The 24771-nt window shown below is 39.3% G+C and overlaps 1 protein-coding gene across 1 annotated transcript in view; it reads right to left on the minus strand.

Annotated features, from left to right (window-relative positions):
- The window catches only part of LOC5570841 (protein hairless), a 94592-nt gene extending 70512 nt beyond the window's left edge, over positions 1–24080 (minus strand). Inside the window, 1 exon segment of the mRNA XM_021837346.1 lies at positions 20806–24080. Within this exon segment, the coding sequence (XP_021693038.1) occupies positions 20806–21313 (508 nt within the window). The 5' untranslated portion in view covers positions 21314–24080.
- Positions 24081–24771: the final 691 nt, after the last annotated feature.

Here is a 24771-nt window from a genome sequence, read left to right on the forward strand (position 1 = left end):
ATTATGACATATAACAATTTATGTATACTTTAATTCCATAACATATGAATTATATGAATTAAAAAAAATCCCTAGCAAACCCGTAATAAGTCAGGTTTAGTTACTTCATCAGCATAAAAGAGTCATAAATAAAATGTAATATGTATTTAATTACTAATCTTGGAAAGTAACATTTTGATTTTATTGTGCTGTTTAATTTTTACATTTATTTTAACAAAAAACTAGTTTTATTGAAAATCTGAGAAATCTCGGGATCCCTTCGATTTTTGTCCCGAATCCCGGGACATGCAAAATGGTCGTGAAATGGACATTCAAGTGTATGACAGCCCTTATGGAGATGTAGTAGTGAAACTCAGAGTTAAACAATATACACACTTCAAGCCTGAGGTTAAAACACTGCAGCAGTACAGTCGGGTCTCTTATTAAACGCATTCCTATAACGTGCACTCCTATTATGCTCACTCCTATAAGACACACCAGAACGTTATAGGAGACCCAGGGCTTATGGGATTTCATCACTTTGGGGGTGTTGTTGAATATCTCGTATGCCAAAAGAGATAGCCCAGTACTGTCTTCAGCGAAGTTTCAGTGCTTAGTACGATCTACCTTTAGGCAATGTTGCTGAACAACGATCGGAAACGCGAGGCACGATGAATTTTCGTAGGCATCAAAACAGAATCTGCGAATAAACACTAACAACCGTTCGGACGCTTCATTCGTTCGTGTTTCATTTTCGGATCGCTGTTTCTCCCGACGCTATCATCGGGTGATTTTCCATCGCTCGGTAATGTGAACGGTACGATCCACGCTGCCTGTTTTTCGCGAAGAGCAGGAAAATATTCATTTCGATCATCTTCAAACGGGCTCGCAACAATCACGCTAAACTTGCTCCGCTCAAAAATGAGTGCCAAGCGCACAAAATTGTCCTCTTTTCGTGCAGCACAGATTCTGTGCAAAGGGGCTGTACACAGTTTTGTGCAAACGGTGGTAAACAAAACTGAATGAGTGAAATGAGCACAGAGGAGGAACGCTTGGAATGCGGAATTCAGTTCCAACTTTTAAGTTTTTCAGAGATTTTTTCATTTGAATATCCGAAGTGGAAGCAAATGGGGAAAAAACTTTCGCATTTGCGACCATCTTCCGGCTTTTCGCTAGAAAACATCTCAGAAAACTCCCCATCTTACCAACTGTCAACTGTTTGCTGCCGCTCGGGAGATCATTGACAGTTCCGTTTCCATCGATCCCCGCACAGCCGAAGGCCAACACGTCGGCAACTCACAGAATGAGTGCGACCTACACAGAATTTTAGCGTGGAGTGTTTGCTTGACTTTACAAGAAGAAGCAACCTTGCAATGAATCACCAGAATGAACAGCGCGTGTATAAATGAATCCTACGAGTGGAAAGGCTTCGCGAACCACTTATCGGTGTGTTCATTTTGCTCCTTCGGCGTTACATCCGTTCGCTTTTTGCGATGCTCTTCGTGACTCAAAAATGAAAAATGAATTTTGGCGAATGTTGGATCGCGAAGATGCGTCGATCATTGTTCACGAAGAAGATCCATCGCAACACTGACTTTAGGAGTTGAGGATCATTCTTTTAGTTGAGAACTTGGCTGGTAGGGGCACTTTTTGTGATTTGCACTATATGAACCATGAGGGATAAGAATGCAAAATTTTGTAACATATGATATCTCTAGATCCAGATGTTTTGGAAGGTTGGTGTCTTCGGAAGAGTTGATCAGTAGCTCAAGGGCTGACATGCGGGGGTCATTCTGATACGGAATTATGCCAACAGGCGGCGCTAGTGTGCATGGAATTTTTGTTTTGCGCATAGCTCAGTAGCCTGACCACTTAGAAAGATGGCGTCTTCGACAAAGTTGCTCTGTATCACAAGGGCTAACATTATTTAAGCCGAAAGTTTCGAAATTTTGCCACTAGGCGTCGCTAGTGAGCATAAAATATTTGTTTTGTCTATGGCTTAGTAGTCTGACCACTTCGAAAGATGGCGTCTTAGGCAAAGTTGCTCAGTATCCCATGGACTAACATAATTTGAGCCTAAAGTTTCGAGATTTTACGGCAAGATACGGCGCTAGTGAGCATTGAATTTTTGTTTTGCGGATAGCTCATTAGCCTGATCATTTAGAAAAAAGACGTCTTGGGAAAAGTTGTTCAGTACCACAAGGGCTAACATTATTTGAGCCAATAGTTTCTCGATTTTATATATACGTAGAAATCGAGAGAAAAAGTTTTTTTTTTATAGGATTGAATTATCGTTATGAAAAAGAAGGTTATACTTTAAAAATATTCATACAAGAGTGTCGTGTAACTTAAGAGATAAGGCCAGTCCTATTTATCTCATTAAGATTGTTAGCGAATGGATTTCCCAATTTATTAGTAATGACTGACATTCCAACTTAACTTCATTTCCATCCAATCCATATCTTGGAAATATGGAGTTCATGCAATAACGAAATAAAAATTTACATACATATTTTTTTTTTTTGATTCATATAAATATTTAACAATCACACACTTGAGTAGTAAACGCATGCTAACTCTTTCTCATATCATATTGATTGAAAATTCTCCCAATCCGTTGGAAATACTAGGATACTAGCCACACTTTTATCCGATTGTAAAATGTAATGTATGAATTTTTCTCTAGGCACTTTTACTTAAACGTGACAATGCGAGGAATCGATAGCCCTTGTCATACTTGTCATTTGGTCAGGCTACTGAGCTATCTGCAAAACAAAAATTCTTTGCTCACTAGCGCCGCCTAGTGGCAAAATTTCGAATCTTTCGGCTCAAATAATGTTAGCCCTTGTGATAATGAGCAACTTTGCCGAGGGCGCCATCTTTCTAAGTGATCAGGCTACTGAGCTATGCGCAAAACAAAAATTCCATGCCCACTAGCGCCGCATAGTGGCGTAATTTCGTATCAGAATGACCACCGCATGTCAGCCCTTGAGCTACTCTCCGAAGACACCAACCTTCCAAAACATCAGGATCTAGAGATATCATATGTTACACAATTTGGCATTTGACATGACATATAGTGCAAATTAGAAAAAGCGCCCCTACCGGCCAAGTTCTCAACAAAAAGGATGATCCTCAACTAATAATGGTAGATCGTACTCAGCACTGCAACTTCGCCGAAAACAGTACTGTGCTATCTCTTTTGGCATACAAGATGTTCAACAACACCCCCAAAGTGATTAAATCACATAAGCCCTGGGTCTCCTATAACGCAGATTCCTATTACGCCCCCCAACCATGTGTCTAATAGGAGACCTGACTGTATTCTGGCAGCACGCTTAACGCACATAAAGCATACATTTCTGCGATTTCGCTATCAATAAATGCGTAATATTTATTAAGGTTTTATTGCATGATAATATTTCATTTCATGGGGCCTAGATAGCCGTGACGGTAGACGCGCAGCTATTCATCAAGACCAAGCTGTGGATCATGTGTTCCAATCCCGCCATCGAGCATCTTTTCGTAATGGGAATTTTCTCGACGTCCCAAGGCATAGAGAATCTCCGTATCTTGTCACACGATATACAAATGCAAAAAAAAATGGTCAAACGGTATAGAAAGCTCTTAGTTAATAGCTACCCAAGTAACCAATAAGCCATTTAAATCGGCACCAAGTCTGTTCTATAGTCGATTTAAAGGCATGGCCAACAGGGCTAATTGGAACTATATCGTGATTAAAAGCCGCTCAAAAGCCATATTTGGCAAATTATTCGGCTGATAAACGGGCTACTCGTTCCGAGTCCCTGAAGTAAGAAATGTCAAAACTTTTATAACACGTGCGAAAGAAAAAAGAAAAAAAGATTGTTTGTCTTGCATGTACTTTTCTTTCTTTTTATATCTCATCCGAATCAATGTTTTTTGTTGAATGACTTGACGTGAGATTCAGACTTATTTGTTCGTTGCAATGGATCCACGTAATTTAACCGTTAGGGCAATTCGCCTAATGTTGAACGGCTAAAAACCTCGCCTATTGTTGAACAGTCCGTGTATTCCTTATGACGTGTTCAACAATTAGCGAGCATTTTTTCGTTCAACAATTGGCGAATTATCCTACTTCTGTTTGTCTGTGATTTTACACTTCTCATTTCCATTAGTACGTAGCTAGCCACGTTTGGTTAGCAAGTTTTTTTTTATCAAATCGGTTTTGAGATAACTTTGATAATGGTTATGCACCAAGTTCGTAGTGAATCAAATTGTCATCAAAAAAGACGCATAACAAGCAACAAAACAAGTGCTCTCACAATCGTTTGTCCCAACTATTGCGGATGAGGATATAAACTCAAAAAAAAAATTGTCATGACATACACAAGGAGCAACATTGTTGCAACCTTTTTAACTAGTGAATCGTAAGTTATCTTATAGGTACACATAATCAAATGTGCTTGATGATTGTTATTCGATAATGTATACCAACACGGAGAAATTTCTCGAAAGTTGCAATGCAAAGCCTAGAAAATCTTAATGCGATAATTATCATGTCCTGTCAAAGTTGCAATAAACTTTTGTTGCGGAATGAGATTGTTGCTACAAGAATAGGAGAAGACAATGTCTTTTTCGCTGCCTGTTTGTTGGTTCCAACCAAACTAGTGGTTGCCATCTTTTCTGCTGGAACTTGATTGGAGAATCGTGATGGAGAATGTGGATTGAATTAGCAAATTTTTAGCCAAAATCAGCTATCAAGGATGAATGACAAATTCTTCAAAACCTCATCAAATGGTGACCGAAAAACAGAATTCAATAAAAAATTGTTGAATTCTCTATTTACTGGCAAACATGATTTATCAGCTTTAAATCATTCGGACGCAACGGCAGCAAGATGAATAAACCTATAGCAACTTTTTCTGATAGGATTCGAGAAATTTCGGACTTTGAAATATCTGCTCAAGTTCACATAATTTTGAAATGGGCGAATCCTTCCTTAACACGTATGTGAATCGATATGATACACGAACTATTCAGAGTCAAATCGATCCAATCATCGATAAACACCTACGAAGAGCGTACAATCAATCAAGCTTAAGCCAATAATACCTATGGATCCAATGCAAATCACATTCCATGTTTAGTCATTATACCGTTTAGTGTAAGCTCTTGAATCACCATCACCAACGTTTCCGTCCCGTGCTTTGAAGTAGACACTCTCTGCTAACCAAAACGATGATCCACGTAGATGATAAACGTTGGTGGCAGCCGCGGCTTCGACAATCACTGCTGAACTCAGCTGCATTAACTATTTCGAACCGCCGTTCGAGATTCAACGCGGGCGGAGATAACCAAAGGAAAATGTACCGCAAATACACACCCGGTCGGCCGAGGTTATTATTATTGTTGGGGAGAAAGACTACCACGATTTCCAAACAAGCCGCGGCTTAGAGAAAGAGGCAGCGAATTCGAAAACATTTCTATTTGGCAGATTTGATGGAAACGTTAACGTATGTGAATGCAGTTGCTGATACTGTTATCAGAGATAAACATGCGTAACATGGACGAGCTTTCCATCGAACAGAAAAATAACTAACGTTCCAAATTCGTTATGTTAAAAAACTCACAACCAGAGGCGTGCGAATAATTTTTTTTGTGTTTGACTTTTCACACTATGACCTGTAGGTCTTGTCGCACTAAACAGTAATTCGTGTAATTACTGACAAGATAAGATTACGATGTGAAGTGGGCGATGGATTTTAACGAATACTGTTCTAAGTGTTACGTCTGTTTGCCTGTGTTGTCACCATTCAGAATCAACAAGTGGGTACCGTGAAAGGAAAACAACCTCGACAAAACTAATTTACAAGATTGCAGAAACGATGCCGGAACTTGTGAGTCTCTTTGGTTGTTGTGGCGTTGTGCCTTAACTTAGTAGTTGCCGCTGATAAACAAATGAAAGTGATTAACGTTATCATCGCCTTCATCGTTAGACAGAGGTGTATCTCTGTATCTCTCTCTCTTTTAACATGAATACCGTGACTGTCTGGGCTATCTGTAGGGTTGGTGGTGGCAACACAATATCAGCATCAGTCAAACACGACAAGAAGATTTGCTCGATGGATGTGCATTTTGTGATTGAACGACGTGGAAATGTAGATCTTCTTCTTCTTGAGATTACATTTCCACTAGGAGAGAATCTTTCTTCTTGGGTAAATGTTTAAGGCCGGGTCATTCTCAAGAAACTCGTCGAGAATTCTATCAGCTCCAAGCTTCGCACCTTCAGCCGGCTTAACTATTCTGGCGGGCGGAACAGCACTTCGACAAACATCTGAATGGCAAGGAGAATACAGTCACTAAAGACTAATGCGACAAAAATAATAAATAGGAGACCAAAAAAGAATAAAAACATACTTGTTTGCCAAGAAAACCAAACAGGAATAAGAATAAGAATTTTCATCGGGATTTAGCAAAGAATTCGATCAAACATTTTTCTTATAATATTTACGAGTTTGTAGTTTTTTTTTTAAATTTCTCGTTACACTACAAAAAGTATTATTGCTCGTATAAGTATATTTTTGTGATTTTCTCCAAAAAATAACTAGGGTTTTGCCCAGAGTTTCCATCTGGTATTACACAGTAGATTTATTCAAGAGTTCATTAAGTGTTTCTCTTTCAGACTTCCTGAGGAATTCCTCCAGGATTCACGAGCAAGATACCTTCAAGACTTGACCTGGAATTTTTCTATGAATAAACCATGAAATATCATCCTCAACACTTCAGATTTTTTTTTCAGGAAATCTACCAAAGACTCATAGATATTTATGCAAGTTCACCTGTCTCTGAATAGCTGTTTGTCAGTGAAATTTCCATTTTTATCGATCTTGTTATATTTGCCCCACATTAATCAAATCAAATCAAATGGCTTATATTCAAAACATAGTTCAACATTAACCGCCACCTCCGTATACCTATTCTCTACCCACTAACTGTTTGAGGTGTGCCAACTAGATAACGACATTTTACGACCAAGATTACATCCGTAATAGTAATGAGTAGCGATGTTCCTGCGGTCGCCTTTCTTCGACATGATTGGCAGCCCGCTGCTTCCCCAGCACCCCATCAAACCCAAACCCGAACCAAACCCAAGCAGTTGAGATAGTTAGTAGACAGTCCGCGGTCGATGGCTACAATAGCCATAAAAACGCACACGACCCATTCCGGTAATCACCGGCAACTAAATACGACCCACGCCAGCCACTCTGCTTCAATTTCACATCATTACCTCGTGCTGTGGATCAACCGACCGACCAACCGACCAGCTGCTGCTGCCGCTATGCACTAGGGGGAGGCGGGGCAAGATGGCCACCCAAATTTTTTCAAAAAATTATCCGGGAGTCTGAATAACTTGATTTTCAATAGGACTTAAAATTGTGCGCGCTTCCAAACTGCATAGCAAATTGAGCTTTTTCGCAATTAGTTGTTAAAAATTTGTTTTCCTCTTTCAATGCCGAAATTGAGTTTTGCGTTATTGAGACATTTTATTTGTGGTTGTGTTTTTTTTTTAAATTTCTTTTTGTTGATTCTGCCATATAATATTCATAGCAGGGTCGCGAGTGAATTGAATTAGTCTTCTCCTCACTTTTTTAGCACGAACCAAGAGTCAGAACCATTGTCTACAATCACGGATTCGAATTTAACTTCACATTTGCAATGTCTCTTGCTTAACATCAAGATTACTATCGATGTATGTACTACAGCCGGCTGGTAAATAATTAAAAATGGAGCTTAAAGGATTGAGAATCGCTTCAGGGGATATTTGAAATGTAATAGAGACATTACCAGAATAAAAGCCAGTGTGATTAACCACTTGGCTACCTAGGTGACTAGAGTCGGTTAAGATCAAATTAATCCTAGAAGGGTTACTAGAAGAGGAAAAACAAATAAGACTATTAGGGTATCGAATTGAGAAATATTCTGAAGAGCACTCATCAAATCAAATTCCAGCCGTTAGAAATGCTTTGCGAATTATTCCATGGGCAATGTTTGGCATTAAAGTCACTAATGACAAAAAAATGACTTATTGCGAGTCAATTTCCGCAAGTTAGTTTGAAGCAATTTAACTTGTTGTCCAGTGTATTAAAAATGCAAATAGGCATTTATGAAAGTATCCAGCTTTTACGCTAGCTATAAAATTGCAGGGGGTGATTCGATTTTGACAATTATTGTCTACAAATTTTATGGTTTGTTCTTAGTAGGCAATGATTTCAAATTGTTTATTGTACTATCAAATATTTTCACTGTATCCATTTTTGGCTACCATTTTTCTTTGTTCTGTATAGATTATCAATAATTTAATTATTATTTCACCATTTTAGGCACCGTAGGACCAGGTCCGTCCGACTCGGGCTCAAATTGGGTACCACTTCTAGTACTGCATTTGGTCCCTCGGTAGTGCAAAAGGTACCCAAGTTTGACAGATCGCAGTACACTTTTCACGGCAGTGTAGATTACCTTATGAGCCATAAAATTTTGGGCAACTGCAAGGGACATGGTGGTCTTTAATGTGCCTTTGGTAGGACCACAAATTAATAAATGGAAACAGCTGCTACACCAAACCAATGGAAATTTCAATAGTTTTTCACGGAATATGATCGATAATGACATTTTACCGTTTAGCAGATTTGTGGCTCGGTCGTTCTGTATTTAAAAAAAGCGCAGGATCAGAAAAAGAGACCGCCCAAAGTTTATCATCTTTACAAATTGTCTGTAAGGGGGGGTATTTTTAAAGAACTACGCTGAAAATGACCAGCGCCAGCGTCATACATTATGTATTATGCATTATGCTGCCGTATTGGGTTAACCATTCTCATCTTCGGCTTGTTTGCGCATGGGCTTGTTCTAACATACATCCAACATGTGTGGGATGACAATACATGTATAGTGGGTTGATTATAGATTTTAGTACGTTATGTTGTTACGACTCAGTAAACGCACCAACATGACAAAAGCACTGATAAGAAAAACTAACACGATCTAGAACCACCACGTTCGAAGGTCCTCTTAATTTCCAATTTATTGATTCACTAAGTTCTTCCAGTAGAAATAATAAAATGGCATACACATGATCTGTGAATAAAACATTGAATGTTTTATTTTTTTTATTTTCTACTTGTATTTCAACTTTGTAAGACTACCGATAGTAATGCCACGTTCTCACCAGCTTCAATCTGGACCATTAAGTTATGTTTACCAACTTAAAACAATCAGAAAATTAGAATAAAATAGAAAATTTAAAGATTATCGATACCCATTTCTAAAGAACAAGGCTGCAATTTTTGACATCACTTTATCAACATTAACAATTTTCAAGTTCTAGAAGCTTACTTAGATCCAACCATAAAAATTATAGTGTTGGCAAGGAATGTCAGAAAGGGGTGTATCAAAATTTATAGCAAGTCAGCGTAAAAATCTGAATATTTACCAAGCTGTGTTTCAACAAAAACACCGAAAGTTTCAAACAAATTGGTTTCAAATTACGAAAAAAGTTGATGTTTTATACGCCTATGAATGATGATAGCATCTCCACCGCATGCTCCATCCAGTCGATCATTACGATAAACAAAAAAATTTGGATCTCTTTTGAGTTTGGATGCAGGTTGCAAATAATCTATCTAAGGGCCGATTTCTTCACCTTCGCTTAAGCCGTAAACCTGGTTTACCCATACGATTAAACCAGGTTTAAGGCCTAAGCGGTGGTGAAGAAACCGCTTATAAGAGCCTTCCAATTTTGGAGCTTAAAATAATAATGTCAAATATTATGGTAAATACTAATTTTACCAAAATAAGATTGTTTAAGTAGGCTTCAATCAAGCGCTTCCTAGGGATGTTCATCTTACCCCGTCTACCCCTATCAATGTGTCGGAACGGTTGCCCCGCGTGCGCGGATCCCCGTCGTCAATGCCGTTGCGTTCGCGCTCGCTGGCCAGTTTGGATACCCTATTAGTATAATGTGATAGCGGTATCTTTCTCTCGACCGTCGTGGCGTGGCGTGGCGTGGACACTGCTGAATCCGTGAGCTGAAAGCTGTTGCTGCCGGCAGCGTGGTCATCACCGCCATCATCATCACCAGCACTATTCTCCAGCCTCCAAAATCGCTCGCGAGATTGCTCTAAATGAGTGAAAATTGTTAATCCTCCCACGTCTTATTAAGACGTGGCCGAGGCCGGCTACAACTCTGCGGAGGAATTCGTTCGTTCCTAGCCTACATATATAGCTTGCCAAGCCATGACGGCATGGCACGCGTCCCGAGCCGGTTTTGTATTACTTTGATAACCGAGGTTGGCGACTGAATTGACAGATAATTCAAAATGCACACCCGTGAAAGCGATCAAAATATGTATTGTATATCGAAATTTTTTACCAAACTAAGTGCTTCAATGCTTACATCTCAACAGAGATAGAATGTACGTTCCAGCATAGTTTTTAGCAGGCACAATTCATAACTAACAGATTTCTGTACGAGCAGCCCAAATGGTTTCCCATTATGTGAGTTACACAGTGTATTCTGTGCTTTTTCTCTTTTGGCGGCACTCAACAGATACCGATTTGATTACTTCTCAGGTGTTTTTACGGTTAGCAGGTTAGTTGACACTAGTTCAATAACTTTACTTTCTTAAGACGAAGTAGGCCGTCATTGAAATTTGTACGCGTCGTTGATGATTGTTGCTAATTCATCTCACGATTTCGAATCAAAGAAAATCAGTTGGTTTTGCACTGACACAGCTGAAAAAGTATCAGCATACAGTGATACTTTTTCAAGTCAATATAAACTATCAAAACTGAGATTTATCACTTTGAAATGCAAGCTGAAAAGTCATCATTGTTTCCAAAACGAATGACGGGCTACTTAGCCTTAAAAGTGAACTTCCATGTAGGTAACCTTGTGGGGACAGTTTTTGCTGTTTGCATTAAGGGGGCAGGATCCGTCATTGATTTGACCGTGAACACATTTCCATCGAATAATTTTCAGTTTTGAACAGAAAAACTGCTTTTGAATTTTCGATGATGACGATGATTACGATGACGGAGCGTTGAGCGTTAAGCATGAAATGGCAAACGGCTTACATGCATGGCCTGATTCGCTTACTAACCACATAGTAACGCACATGCGCTAGTGTGTATGAACAAAAAATCGCTAAAAGGTAACGCCAAAAATATTTGCATGGCAAAATGCATCTAACGAATTATTTCTAAAAATTGGGAACTATTTTCGAAACAATATTTGAAATCGGTTGTACGTAATGATAATGACTATCACGCCCAAAAAAAATTTTTTTTCGATTAATGGTTCCATTTACGAGAAATTTGAAGTTAGATGACTTTCCCCATACACAATAAAACGAGAAAACTCCTGCTGAAAGCAGGTAATCCATTGATAACGCACTTGTTGCTACACCGGTTTCTGAGTTATCTGTAAGAGATAAATGTGAGGTCAGTATTGTTCATTTTACTGCCCAAAATCTGCATATTTGTAACTTTCGACAAATGTAACCACTGAGGAAACGACACTTGAAGCGGACACATCCTAACAGTATGAAGAAAAAAATACCATAAATTTAATACCTGGTGTACTAATTTGAAAGAAGTTTTATTATTAAAAAATAAAAAATATGAAGGCCCTTGATGATGATGGATTTTGTTACACCCTCATCAAGAAACTTCTAGAGAATAACTTATTATTCTTAGTTGATATAGTTAACAAATGTTTTCAGTTGGCATATTTTTCATATGGAAAAATGCCAAGGGATGCCAAGACAAGGACACGTTAGTACTTCCAGTGGGCATTTTGCCCTTTGAAGGAAGCACCACAATAGACAACGGACTTATTTTTAACTTTCAATAATCACATTGAGGGCACTCAAAGCAAATGTAACAAAAATATAATGTCGTTGTACACTAATTAACCAAAATCAAAATTTTGTCTTAAGAACAAGCTTTTGATCTTTAAACAAATGTTCAGGCCAGCCTTGAAATATGATATGGACTAGATTTTGTTATACCAGGAACAAAGATTTGCAGAGGATACAAAATAAAATGTTGAGAATGATTCTGAAGCTCCCTCCCTAGTATAATAGTAATACGTTACATAGACTATCTAATGTTGAAACATTGGAACAAATGTCGAATAAAATTGTAAACAGCTTTAGATAAAAATCGTTGCAATCTTCTGCCACGATTTATGTGTTATATATTTAGATTTAGTTAGATAGGTTGAATTAATTGAAAGCTTTGTTTGTTTTTCTCTTCTAAGCAGGTGAAATCAGCTCATCTGCAAAAAAAAATCTGAAAAATTAAGAAAAATTAAGTTTTACCAAATTGGGTTAATATTTTTGCCGAACACAGAACACATCTTCATCTTCTTCTTGGCATTACGTCCTCACTGGGACATAGCCTGCCTCTCAACTGTTCTTTTCAACACTTCCACAGATATTAACTGAGAGCATTTTTTGCGGACTCTAACCACTCGGCTAAGGAAGGCCCTTAGCTCCTCCTTAAAGTTGATATATTCCGCTCGACGAAAGACAAAACGGCGAAATCGACAAAACGTCGAGAGGACAAAACGTCGTAAGCGGTGAATTTCCAACATTGTTTGTTAGACTCACACTTTTACATTGGGACCGATTGAATATGCTATGAACTTCGTTTTGCCCATAATTAATTATTTAATTTTTTTCGGAAGAGATTCCTTTTTCCAAGTAATTTTGTTTCCTTTCGTTTTTTTCTTTTTGACGGTTTTGTCCTTTTGACGATTTGTCACCCAACTAATTTTCACAGTAGCTTCTTGGACCTTAAAATTGCGTTTTGTTGCAAATCTTCTAAAGAACATTATAAAACAGAAGCGGACTTCTCTTGTACAATTCGGTTTCATTATTCTTTGAAGACAATAAACCTAGGAAGAACAGTCAATGTTCAAAAGAAGGGAGAATATGCTATAAAAGCAATTTGTTTTGAGAATATAAAACATATAACACTAATACAAATCACTTTTTACAATCAGAAAGAACATCCATTTATTAAAAGAAGGCAGAACAGTCTATGAAAACAACAAAATACAGTCAACTCTCCACTTCTAGATATTGAAGGAACCATCGAGATAGAGAGAGATCGAGACAAAGAACCAGAGCTGGGAATGGTAATAGTAGTAGGCTTGAGTTTTTGCGAAAATCTCATCAAGTAGCCTATGTTGGGTACATGAATTTTCTTAATCTGTAGTGTCATTGAAGGCTGTAAATGCGGGAAATGCAGCGGGAAATAGAACATTTTTCTACAGTAGTTTTGGGTTGCCCTTAGCAACGGGTGTTTTGCTATTTTCAAGGCATTTTGCCTACACGCTCAAAAAAAGTTCTGGAAAACGTGAACTGTCAAAAATACACCATGAACTACCACCAACGTTCACATAAACATGATCTAGTTCACGGTGTATTTTTGCTTGTTGACGAGTTCACGTCTGCTGTTCACGGATACAAGAACGATTTTTTTCTGTGTACAGCAGCGATATGCGTGAGTTTCACTGGCTCCGCTGACTGTGATTTGCTACGCTTGCCTACTGTAGTGTGAATTTCAGAACTTTTCCCAACTCTGCAAAGAACACATTTTTAATGAATACTAGATTGAAAACCACTCCGTTACCAGTAAAATAATAAAACAAGCAGACGCCACTTCGTGTTCCCGAACGGTTTTGAATCAATGAAATCGGGTCTAGTAACCTTCGATAATAGTCATATAAACATGTACTTATCCACAGTCTTCTTTGATTGTCGATTTTCTTTTTCTTTCCCGCTCTAAATGCGGGACGTGTTTACATAAAATGACATCCGGACCAACATCCAGGGCAGGAATGTTCACCGGATGAACATTGAGTGGATGAATGCGCAATGAAATCGTTCATTTTTTGTAAACACGGTCTGCAGTAAGGGTTTTCTTCCCGCTCGAAGTTGCAACGTGACGTCATCGTAGATTAGTTCATACGGAGAGGAAATCGAGAACGAAAATAAACCAGGAACATATCGAGATATAGAGGATATCAAGATACGGAGGGTGAAAATGTATGCAGAAGGAAGGGACCGAAGAAGTTATCGACAGTGCTGGGAATGGTAACAGTGGTAGGCTTGAATTTCACGAAAATCACGTGGCTCCTCCCACTACCGTGGTGCATCAATACCCGGACGCTTAAGGCGCCCCGAATGTTCAAAGTCAAATATGAGTGTGTTGTTTTAGGAAATCCTAAATTAAATATTGTTTCAAAGATTGCTTCAAGCCAGATCTCCACGATAGTGATAAACTTTCGAGTAAAAACTATGATTTTAACATAAAAATCAGTCAAATATTGAAGCATGTCTTGTCTTTAAATCCGGACACCTCATGCAAATGATGTCTTTAAATCCGGACACTTTTGGATCAAAATCCGGACAACTGTGTTACAGCTGCAATAGCCGTTTGATTTGAAAGGAAATAATATCGACACGCAAATGAACAACAATCTCTAATAAACTTGATATCTGCGTTTGCCCTGCAATGGCAAAAATAATAGCATATTTGTAGTAATATTAGTACGATTACCTACCTTAGCTGAAGAACATGTGGCTTACACTACATCAGATGCGGCTTGAACTGTTATCATTGAAGATATAGACTATTTATTGATCAATCAATTGAATTCTGAAAACTCACTACGCTATCCATAGTTGTTCTTCAAGTTTTCACTTATGTTTTCTTTCAGAAAGCTCACTTACACCAGTCAAACGAGGGTCATTAAAACGATGTCCGGATTTTAAAACACTGGCTCATAATCCCGGACAGTCTTTTTACACACCGATAAATGTATATTTCCAACATATTCAACAATCGTGGAGTCACTTAACTTTCAAAATATCTCTTTTCAAACACTTTTGGTCAAAACATTCTATGAAAATTCATTTTACAAACTGTTCCTTTCACTTTTCTTTGTTCGCGCGTTAATCGATCGTTCAACTTGAGTTGAATTTGGATCGCGACGACATGACGTCCAACGTGAGCAAATTATTTGTTTTTATTTTTAATAATTATTTGACAATGGTTACTAGATTAGAAATGAATGTAACATAATCAGCAATGTTAATAAAAAAAGGAATGAATGAAAACCAAACAGATTATCACTAAATTTTAGCTCTAATTAGTTAATATAATGAGAGTGTCCGGATATCGGTACCGTCCGGATTTTAATTCACCACGGTACAGTAGTTCAAAATCGTGAATCTCATCAAGTAGCCTACCGTGATGCATCATTACCCGGACACTTTAGCAACGCCGAAACTTTTAACACTATTTTGAATATGTTTGTGTCACTTCTGGTATAACTGTTATTGTTATTCACATAGATTCATGTTAAAACTTTGAATCTTGGACAAAAAAAATACTGAAAAATGTAATAATAACATGTAAAACGTTAAATTAATGAGGCATATCGTGTTTTTAAATCTGGACACATGCATCAAAATGCCGGACGCTTTTGAATCAAAATCCGGACAGATGCGTTTGGGTTGAAAATACAAATGAAAAACTAATATAAGGCACTTCACTTTAACTGAAAATCTTCAATATAATAAAACTAGATACATACCTTTGCAAACATAGATCAAAATATTGGGTAAAACTATTCTTGTTGTACCTTCACTCCTGTCAACATCCTGCATTTGAGGTTCATGGCAATGATCCTCAATTTTAACACTTTTCTTCCGTAAATCTACTCACAAGAGGTAGATTATACTATTTGTAATGTTATTATATAACTTTGAGTCAATTCACATTGTTTTTTTTTCTAAACGCACTAAATATTAGGTGTCCATGAAACGTCCGGATTATTGATCACTTGCCTATAAATCCGGACAGCGTTTGAGGCAGCCTTTTTCTACACTAAAAATGATTATTTTCACAAGTTTTCCTACTCTTTCGTGCACACACTTGAAAATTATTACACCATACACTTCTTAGAGACGTACAGTACCAAAATTGTGTAGTTTAATAACTGTATCGTATGTCAAATGTGGCTGATTATGTTGTCGAAATTTTTACTATAGGATTTCGTTCTTTGCAGGAATGACGCCGAACTGATGCAGCCAAATTGTTTTTATTTTTAATATTTTATTGCAAAGGATTACTAGATGAAAAAATGAATTGAAATGAACAGCATTATTAAAAGTTAAGAATAGTTATTACAAACCAATATTTATTGTTCGATTTCATATTTAATTTAATAAATACAAGCAGAGTGTCCGGATATTGGTACCGTCCGGATTTTGATTCACCACGGTATGTTGGGTACATAAGTTTTCTGAATCAGTAGTGTCATTGAAGGCTGTAAATGCGGGAAATAGAACATTTTTCTACAGTAGTTTTGGGTTGCCCTTAGCAACGGGTGTTTTGCTATTATCGAGGGTTTTTGCCTACAGCAGCGATGAGAGGCTTCGCTGACTGTGATTTGCTTTGCTTGTGGCTACTGCAGAGTGAATTTCATGATTTTTCCCAACCCTGATTATCGACATAGAGAAAGAGATATCGAGATATAGAACATCGAGATGTGGAGAGTCGACTGTACTTAACTTCTTCAACAGCTTGGGTCAAAGTTAATAAAACATAACTTAACGTATAACGTATGTAAAAAAAAGCGCTTTCCGCCTAAGATTTTAATTAGTGCGTCAGAGTACTGTGGATGCGGTTTTTTTTCACAGCTATCTCCCTACCTGTCCATACAAACATCTTAAAATTTCTATTGGCCATGCTAGACCTCCCTGCCTCGCTCCATAAATGACTAAGTGGTTTATGAACGGTCCCTTAGATGACTTGTCTCTTTCGATAAATGCCATATAACTTCAACAATAAATTTTACTTAACACATATAAACACACAACTGAGCAATACTTTAGACAGATATCTTGTATATATTCCATGGAACAAGTTGTCAAGAAAATTATTCCAAGTTTGACTTATTTGAAGGCAATTATCAGTATGAAACTCATTTCAAGATAATTGTACCATAGTACGTATGCCACCAGTATGTCATAATTATAAAACGAGTGATTTAAGAATTATTGAACAAAATAAAAACTGAAACGAGCTCTCTAAAGCAAAGCTATAAAGGATTACAAGACATACATTCAGACTAAAAATGAGACAAGGGACGCTAACACTCATCTTCTAATAGTTATTTATGCAACAAGTTGCAAAATGATGATTTTTTCAGCTCGAGTTGTACATTTATCCAACGAGGCTCGCCGAGTTGGATAAATACAACGAGTGCTGAAAAAATCGAGTTTTGCAACGAGTTGCATACAACATTTTTTGCTATTATAAAAAAACCGTTTAATCGGGTTGTATCAAGGATCACAATCCTATTTCAAAAGAACCCACGTGGCCATCCATGCGACGTACAGGCTCAAATTTTTTTTTAATCAGGTAGGCTGTGATACATACATACTAGAAATCCTTTATAAGAGAGATTCGCTGACATTTCTGTCAAAGTGTGAGCCAATCGAGCAGCGAGAGCTGTCAAAGTGTGAGCCAAACGAACATGCGTTATGTTTGTTTTGAACTTTTCTTGAGGAGTAATGTTATCCACTTGAAATTATATCGGTAAAAGTAATTTTGCATGAAGCAAAAATATGAAATATTTTTCTTTTTGAATTTTATGTCAATGCGATTTTTAGTTGTTGATTTTTTGGGCTGTTTATTAGTTTGAATATGTAGCTCAAAGATCTATAATGAAACAAAATATTTTTTTAGCAATGAGGAAGTCATGTCCGTGTTACAATATTGTTCTCGACGCCGAGCAAAATCAGCACTGCTGGTCTGTTGCCAAATCTTTCTATTTTACTTTCGCTTATCTCTCTATAAAGGATCACTAATACATACTACATGACTGTCACACATTTTCACGCTTTATTGGTATCAGCGTGGAGGTGATCAAGATTTAACAGATATTCGAGGACAGAGCTGGTAAGATGCATGCAATTTTATACCAAATTATATACTCACTATTCATGTGCTAAGTTGTCTGCACGCATTGGATTTTTTAGGAATTAACTAGATCATCGTTTTCAAAACTTGGCTTTCGCGACCCTCTGACCTCTCGTCGCCTCGCTCGTTTTATCAATAAATAGCGAACTGGTGAGAAGTGGGGGGGGTCACGAAATTCAAGTTTGGGAAGCTATGAACTAGATAACTCTACTACCTCCGAATCAGAATCGCACACACGAATGGTATTCGGATCGTCCAATGGATGAAGGGCAAGTGACAATGGTGAATACAAAACAATTCGAAGGATGGTTGCAAAAGCCATTCAGATATTCATTTTGCGATTCTCAAAACAGTGCAAACTCACGGCGTCCCGAAAACAAACCGTCCGCTTGGGCTTTCCGAAGCACTGCCCAGCTAATGTGCGAAACGAAAAACAAAAACAAACTCCCGGCGTCCCGAGAACGAACCGTCTTGCATGTACTTTCCAAAGCAATGCCCGTCTGGCAGATCATTTTTAACGAAAATTCAAAAAAAAAAACTGAACAAACCCAAATTTATTTTATTTGTCTGTACCTTTTAAATGAATGAAAACGATTCTGAGGAATATCCCGTTCATGGGAATGGAATTCTGGGGAATATCGTTCTGGAGTTTGGCTTTCTGGGAAATGTCCTACAACCTTGTATTTGAACTGGCGGAGACGAACCAGCCACTGGCTGAAAGTCTCCTTAAGAAAGATAAAATAAGAAATAAATAAAATTGTATTTGAACTCAAATAGTTTCATATGTCTGCTAAATGTCATAGTTCATACATATTTTATAATTGTGCTACAATCAAGTGCATGAAAACAGCACACAATTTGACACAGTTAAAAATGTCGATTGTAATATATTGTCGAAAATTCTTCTCATATCAAATCCGTTTACTAATTTGACAACATGAAGTTACAACATATTTCAATTTTTTTGATTGAATTTCAAGAATTACAAGCATTTTTTTTCTTCTAAATATTTTTCAAAATATAATTTATATTTACTCTAAAAAAATTTTGGTGCCAAAATTATAAATTGATTAAATACAATCTTATGGAAATTTTGACTGTATTCTAACAGAAACTTGGACAGTTTTGTAGAGTCTTAAGAGACATTAACGTAAAATACTGTACAGGATTCCCACAAAAAGTAAATATATTTTTAACATGATTTCTACGAAAAATTGTACAGTATTTTCATAGAATATAAAACATGATTTGCATAGAATTTCCAGCAGGATTCTCGTAGAATTACTAATGATTCTCCACCGAATCTTGAACAGGATTTCAATCCTAAGTAGGGTTCAACAGATAATTTGAGTGGATTTTTTACAATAGTTCCATAGAGATTCTTGTAGTATCCTGGACAGCTATCTAGAAAAATCTATTTAATTTCATCTACACTCCGTCTTAAAACAAAATAACATATGTAACCTTGAAAATAGTTTATCAATAAAATAAGCTCAACCCTTAAAAAGCAGTCAATTTACTACAAAACGATTGGTGAGGCTCAACCGTTTTGAGTAGTAAAAAATATATTACAAATATATTTCAAAACTCAGTGTTGTTCGTCAAAAAGAAGAATTTTTTAACCCAAAATGATAAAATATTTTTGAACAAAACTGCATACTTACCTTTAAAGGTGAAATTTAAATTTGGTTTCAAACTGTAATTGTTTGTTAATTGAGCTTATTGCTGAGGTTCATGTATTCATATCTCAATCAATGAGCTCTTCAGTGAGAGCAAACCCATTTGAGATCAGCTATAACTGAACTAAGATACGATAGAATCGTCAATCCTGTTAGAAAAGCATCAAAAACTAGAAATTCCCACAGTATGATAGGTACAGATTCACTTATAGATGATCAAAGTGAAAACGCGATACCAAACGAAAATAAAATCCCACACTCAAAAAGATTTTTGGTTTGCATATCGCGTTCATTCCGTCCGGCACCTAAGCCCTTCAGAGTCTTCTGAAATGAGTGTTTTACTCTGCAAAATGATGCTCAATGGACATCTAGGCTAAAAAAAGCGGCACAGCCGATTTTTGTTTGTTTTTGAATTCGTGATCAAACGTCAACATCCCACCGCAAAATCGCTAGTGTTTGGAGATGATTTTAACCTCCAAATTGCCAAATAACCTCCAAATCATCACCTCCAAGTTAGTTCTAATAACCTCCGTTATACGAAATATGATGGCGCGTCGATCGTCGCAAGTTTATCGTTAAACAGTCAATAGGTTGTGTAGGGTAGTTTAACCTCTAGAGTTTAACCCCAAAACTACAGTGCAAGTCAGCGTCAGAATTTAACGAATCTGCACAAAATTAGTGGCTTGAAATAGTTATCAGCATTTATTTAAACGAATTCGAGTTAAACAAAGTCTGTGAATTTGCTAAGTGTAGTGTGCAGTCTATAATTCTAGTTCGAGGTTCCTTTAACAGTCACTGAAACTTTGTGTCCGCCAGTAACGCTTTCCCAGTTAGATTAAATTAGTAGATCGGGCGTCAGAATAGGTTAGTTGATTGATCAAAATTGTATCCTTAAACTTACTGTAAACATATTACACATACACAGCTTAGCGTCTCCTGAAGAGCCATTTACGATTTATCATCAGACCGTTTGAGTCTGTTATTCGTTCCCGCGTTATACAGATTCGTCATTAGAGCGCGTTCGCTCAGAAGAGACTCTTTTATCAGTCCGCTTTCAGACGATCATGGTTGTTAAATCGAACAATAGAGAAAACTTCCATCGACTCACCTTTGAAGAACTGCAGCCTTCCGCCGGGTGCACTGGTGGCACTGATCGGTGCTCCGTTGCCGTTGATCTTGCCGTTTCCGGCACTACCGTGCTTCCCCGCAGAACCGTTCACTCCGCCGTTCGATCCCGCCTTTGCCTTATCCCTGCCGGCGGCCGTCACCGCCGCCGCCCCAAAGCTGCTGTGCGGATGTGGCCCATCGGCCGTCGGTGACGAGGCCGACGACGAAGCGGACGACGCCGGTGAGGATTGAGGCGATACGCCCACTAGGCCGCCGTGCTGCCGCGCAACGCCCGCTGGTGACAGCAGTATGGTCGCAGTGGCACCCGTGGACGATGATTCAGTGTCCGCCATCGTGGCACATTTTGTCAGAATCTGACTGATGATGATCTCCTGCGGTCCTGCTGCAGTGCTGCTGTTCACGGAGCTGCCAGTTCCGGCCGTTCCGGTGGTGCTAGTCGGATAGCTGTTGGGGATTTCCTTGCCGCTGCTCGGGTTGATAACGTACATGTTCCGCGCACGCCAAGGATCGGATCGCGAGGCGAGGCCCGCTCACACAAGGTATGTGTTAGTCTCTCGTTCTCTCCTGGTGGGTTTTCTGTTCTGTTTTTCGTTTATAATACCTTTAATTTGTTGTGCTCCAGCAGTGCGAGAGCACACAACCGTGTGTGTCGTTTCAGCGTTTCGGCGTGTGAGTGTGAGAGTGTCGGTGGCGGTCGCCTTTTTCCTCTTCAACCGCCGCTGCCGCCGCCGCCGTGGAATGTCCGATTCAAGAATCTTGCCTCTTGTCTTATTATTTCTGTTTTTTGATATATTTTCTTCCAGCTCATTCGCTGAATCGCTCTCGTTCTCGCTCTTTCGTGTGTGGCGGCGGTTCGCCTTGCTGTGCGGCTTTAATTTTCACTGGAAGAGGACATTATCAATTAATTGATTATTTTGACTGCTGCTACTTGATTCCACACGGGGTTTGCGACTCGCTCGCAAGCAAAAGGAAATCGAAAAGACTGCTGATGTCTGCAGTACTGCATTCGAGCGCGTTTATGATGATGATGGGGTGTTTCTAGGTGGGTAATTTGACTACACCGATTCCCATTGCTTCTTGGCGGTTTTACGCGACGATTGACAGGATGCGGTGAGCTATCTGCCATTAATCTACATGATGTCGTCGTCGTCGTCGTCGGAAGGCTTCTACATCTGCCTGTGCGATTCTGCTCCGTCTATTGTGGGGGTGTGCGTACGTGTTCGTTTGACGAATTGTAGATTGGGTAGGTTTCCCTACACTACTGGCTGTGCCACCGACTCCCGACTGGTGGTGCTGTATTTCCGTTTCACACTTCCTGCCACCGACTGCCTCGGCTACGGCGTCGGATCATCCAGAGCAATGAGTTTCCCCCATCTACCGACTAAGGCAGGGCGACTCAATCCAGCAGCAAAGCCATGCATACGAAGGGGACACCGAGAGAGAGATAGATCCAACGTCGTCGTCGTCGTCGTCACGTCGAGGGAAAAATCGATTCTCCCCAGCGCACTGGCACTGGCTGGCTGGCCGTGTACAAAGAGCCCTATGTCACCGATACACACATACGCCCTACTCACTCACACGGGGACACGGCCCTCGTTCCACACTCGCAATCTGTCAACTTTTCTTCGCTCTAGCTCCGCAGCCTTTTTCTGTGTTTGGTTACTGAACTTCCCTTCGTGTGTTTGAATGGTTTTCACACTCTGGAGTTTTTCAGAGCTTCGTCACCATTTTCTTCTTGCCTCAAATGCAACACACTTATCATCGAAATATGCTTAGTATTCTATATTAATCCGCTTCTGCCATTCCAACGCAACTGCACTGCTTTAGATCACTACATGAAATCATTCGGAAAATATAAGCCCTGAGATTGATTGAACATTCTTCTTGCTTCACAGCCCTGATTTGATTTTTATGAAATATGTTCCCCCACAAGATTTCCTTTCCTGTCACAGTTTTAAGCCTTCTTCTGACAAATCCAAACTCATCCAAAAACCGGGATGAATCACGGCCACTTTAGAATACACGATATCCGGACTACTATAATAATACAGAACAAACACTGTTTTCAATTACATTCACGATTCAGCCCTTGTATTTATTTTCATTCCTTCTTCTGTCACAATCCCAACTTAACTGAATCCTGAGCTCAATGTCTCCGATGATCGATCCAATCTCTATATTGATGCGTGGCGTAAGACCCTACCACCCCAGCGGGTCCGACGTTTTCCCTTTGGTAATCAAATTCCTCCCGGAACAACTGGAAGATTTGCGCTCGTTCCGAAATTGGCACATACGGCAAGTGGCCTCCGGAAGGCTGACAGCCGTCCGGATTCCAGCGGAAAATTCACCTGCTGATAACACCCCGAACAGTGAGTGTTGCTCCAGTTTTCACGATCCGGCTGCCGCCCATATTACACTCTAGCGGCCATCATCGGCCGCTCACACCCCCGTCAACCGAATACAATTCTCAACCAGACGGTTCTTCCGGACGAACACCCGAAAAACTGTATGTCTCCCCCGTCTGTCAGTCAGTGCACTTGAAACCGAGCAGGAGCTGGGACTATTTGGATGACCAGTGCTGTCAGGTTGCCAGATTCTACCTCGAGATAATGGCAGTGTTCTCCGCAGAATCAAAAACCACAAAACATCCCGAAAACAGAAAAACTTTCACCTTTCCCTCATCCGGACGAGGGTATGCACTGATTTTCCGGCCCCCCGAACCAATTGCAATCCGATTTCCACGGAAATATGCTGGCAGCTCTCTTGGATCGAAACCAAAAATCCACACACTTTGCCTTCTTTTTCTTCTTCCAGCTCCAGCAGAGCGCCTCCGCCTCTTCTGGTGTTGCACTTTTTTTCTCACTTCTGCTGCGCTTCCACCACCTAGCTAGTTCCCTTCTCGCGCAGGATTCACAAACCGAAATCGGAAGCGGCCACTTACTTAATCCGCGAGAAACTGAGCCACTAATCCACGGAATTGCCACTCATTCAAAACCGAGAAAAAATGTCTTTTTCTTTTCCAGGCGCTGCCTACTCGGATCGGGATCGAGGATAGTGATGTTGGTTGGTTGGTTGCTTTTCTTCTTCTCCGTCGTCGTCGTCGCCGTATTCGGCTCTTGCTTCTGCCTTCTGCTCTGGTCGTCAACACACACAACACAACATCGCTCGCTTCGTTTGATTCGTTCGTCGTCGTCGAACCAAAATTCCAGTTTCCAAACGGACACCCAGGTTCATTCATCGCGATGAATGAATGAATGCAAAGTGCGAGGGCGAGTGGGCGAAAGCGAGCGACTTTCGCCGCGCGGCTGCCATTTTGATAATGTTTGCCTTTTTTTGTTGTGATTTTCCGCGGCGGTGTTTCGGACTGGTGTTGGAGCTTGCTCGTGACTTTAATATAATGTTGACAATCAGGATGACAAAATATAGGTTCGGCAGTCAAAACCTCGGCCACAGATAAATATTGTGCATTCAGATTAACTTTAGACCGAAGTTCAAATGAGAAATGAAATATCACCGAAAGTTCGGCGTCGGCATTCTACCGAAGTGCTACGCCGACAAAGGCAATCATTATGCGTCGGCGAAGCACCAAATTAGAATGCCGACGCCGAACTTCGCCGAAGTTTTGACTGCCGAACTTCTAATTGTCACTCGAATTGTCAATAGTGCTTCCGCTTTGATGTTGCATAAGGGCTCATTAACAAATTTTATAATACTAAAAGGGGTGGGTGGGTGTCATCATGATGTAACAGCTCATATAAAATTTGTAGATTATATTCTGCCTTATACAAAAAGCGTTACGAAGGGGTGGTTGGGTGTCAAAAATGGCCCATTTTTGGCGTTATGAAATTTGTGAATAACAGCATCTTTAACGGGGGTGACTATTCCGGTGAGTAAAATGATCACCCACAGAGCTATCATTTTAGTTTAGTCACTCATTCTCACACCG

This window comes from Aedes aegypti, chromosome 1 (assembly GCF_002204515.2).
Source record: "Aedes aegypti strain LVP_AGWG chromosome 1, AaegL5.0 Primary Assembly, whole genome shotgun sequence".
In the NCBI taxonomy this organism is placed as follows: Eukaryota; Metazoa; Arthropoda; class Insecta; order Diptera; family Culicidae; genus Aedes; species Aedes aegypti.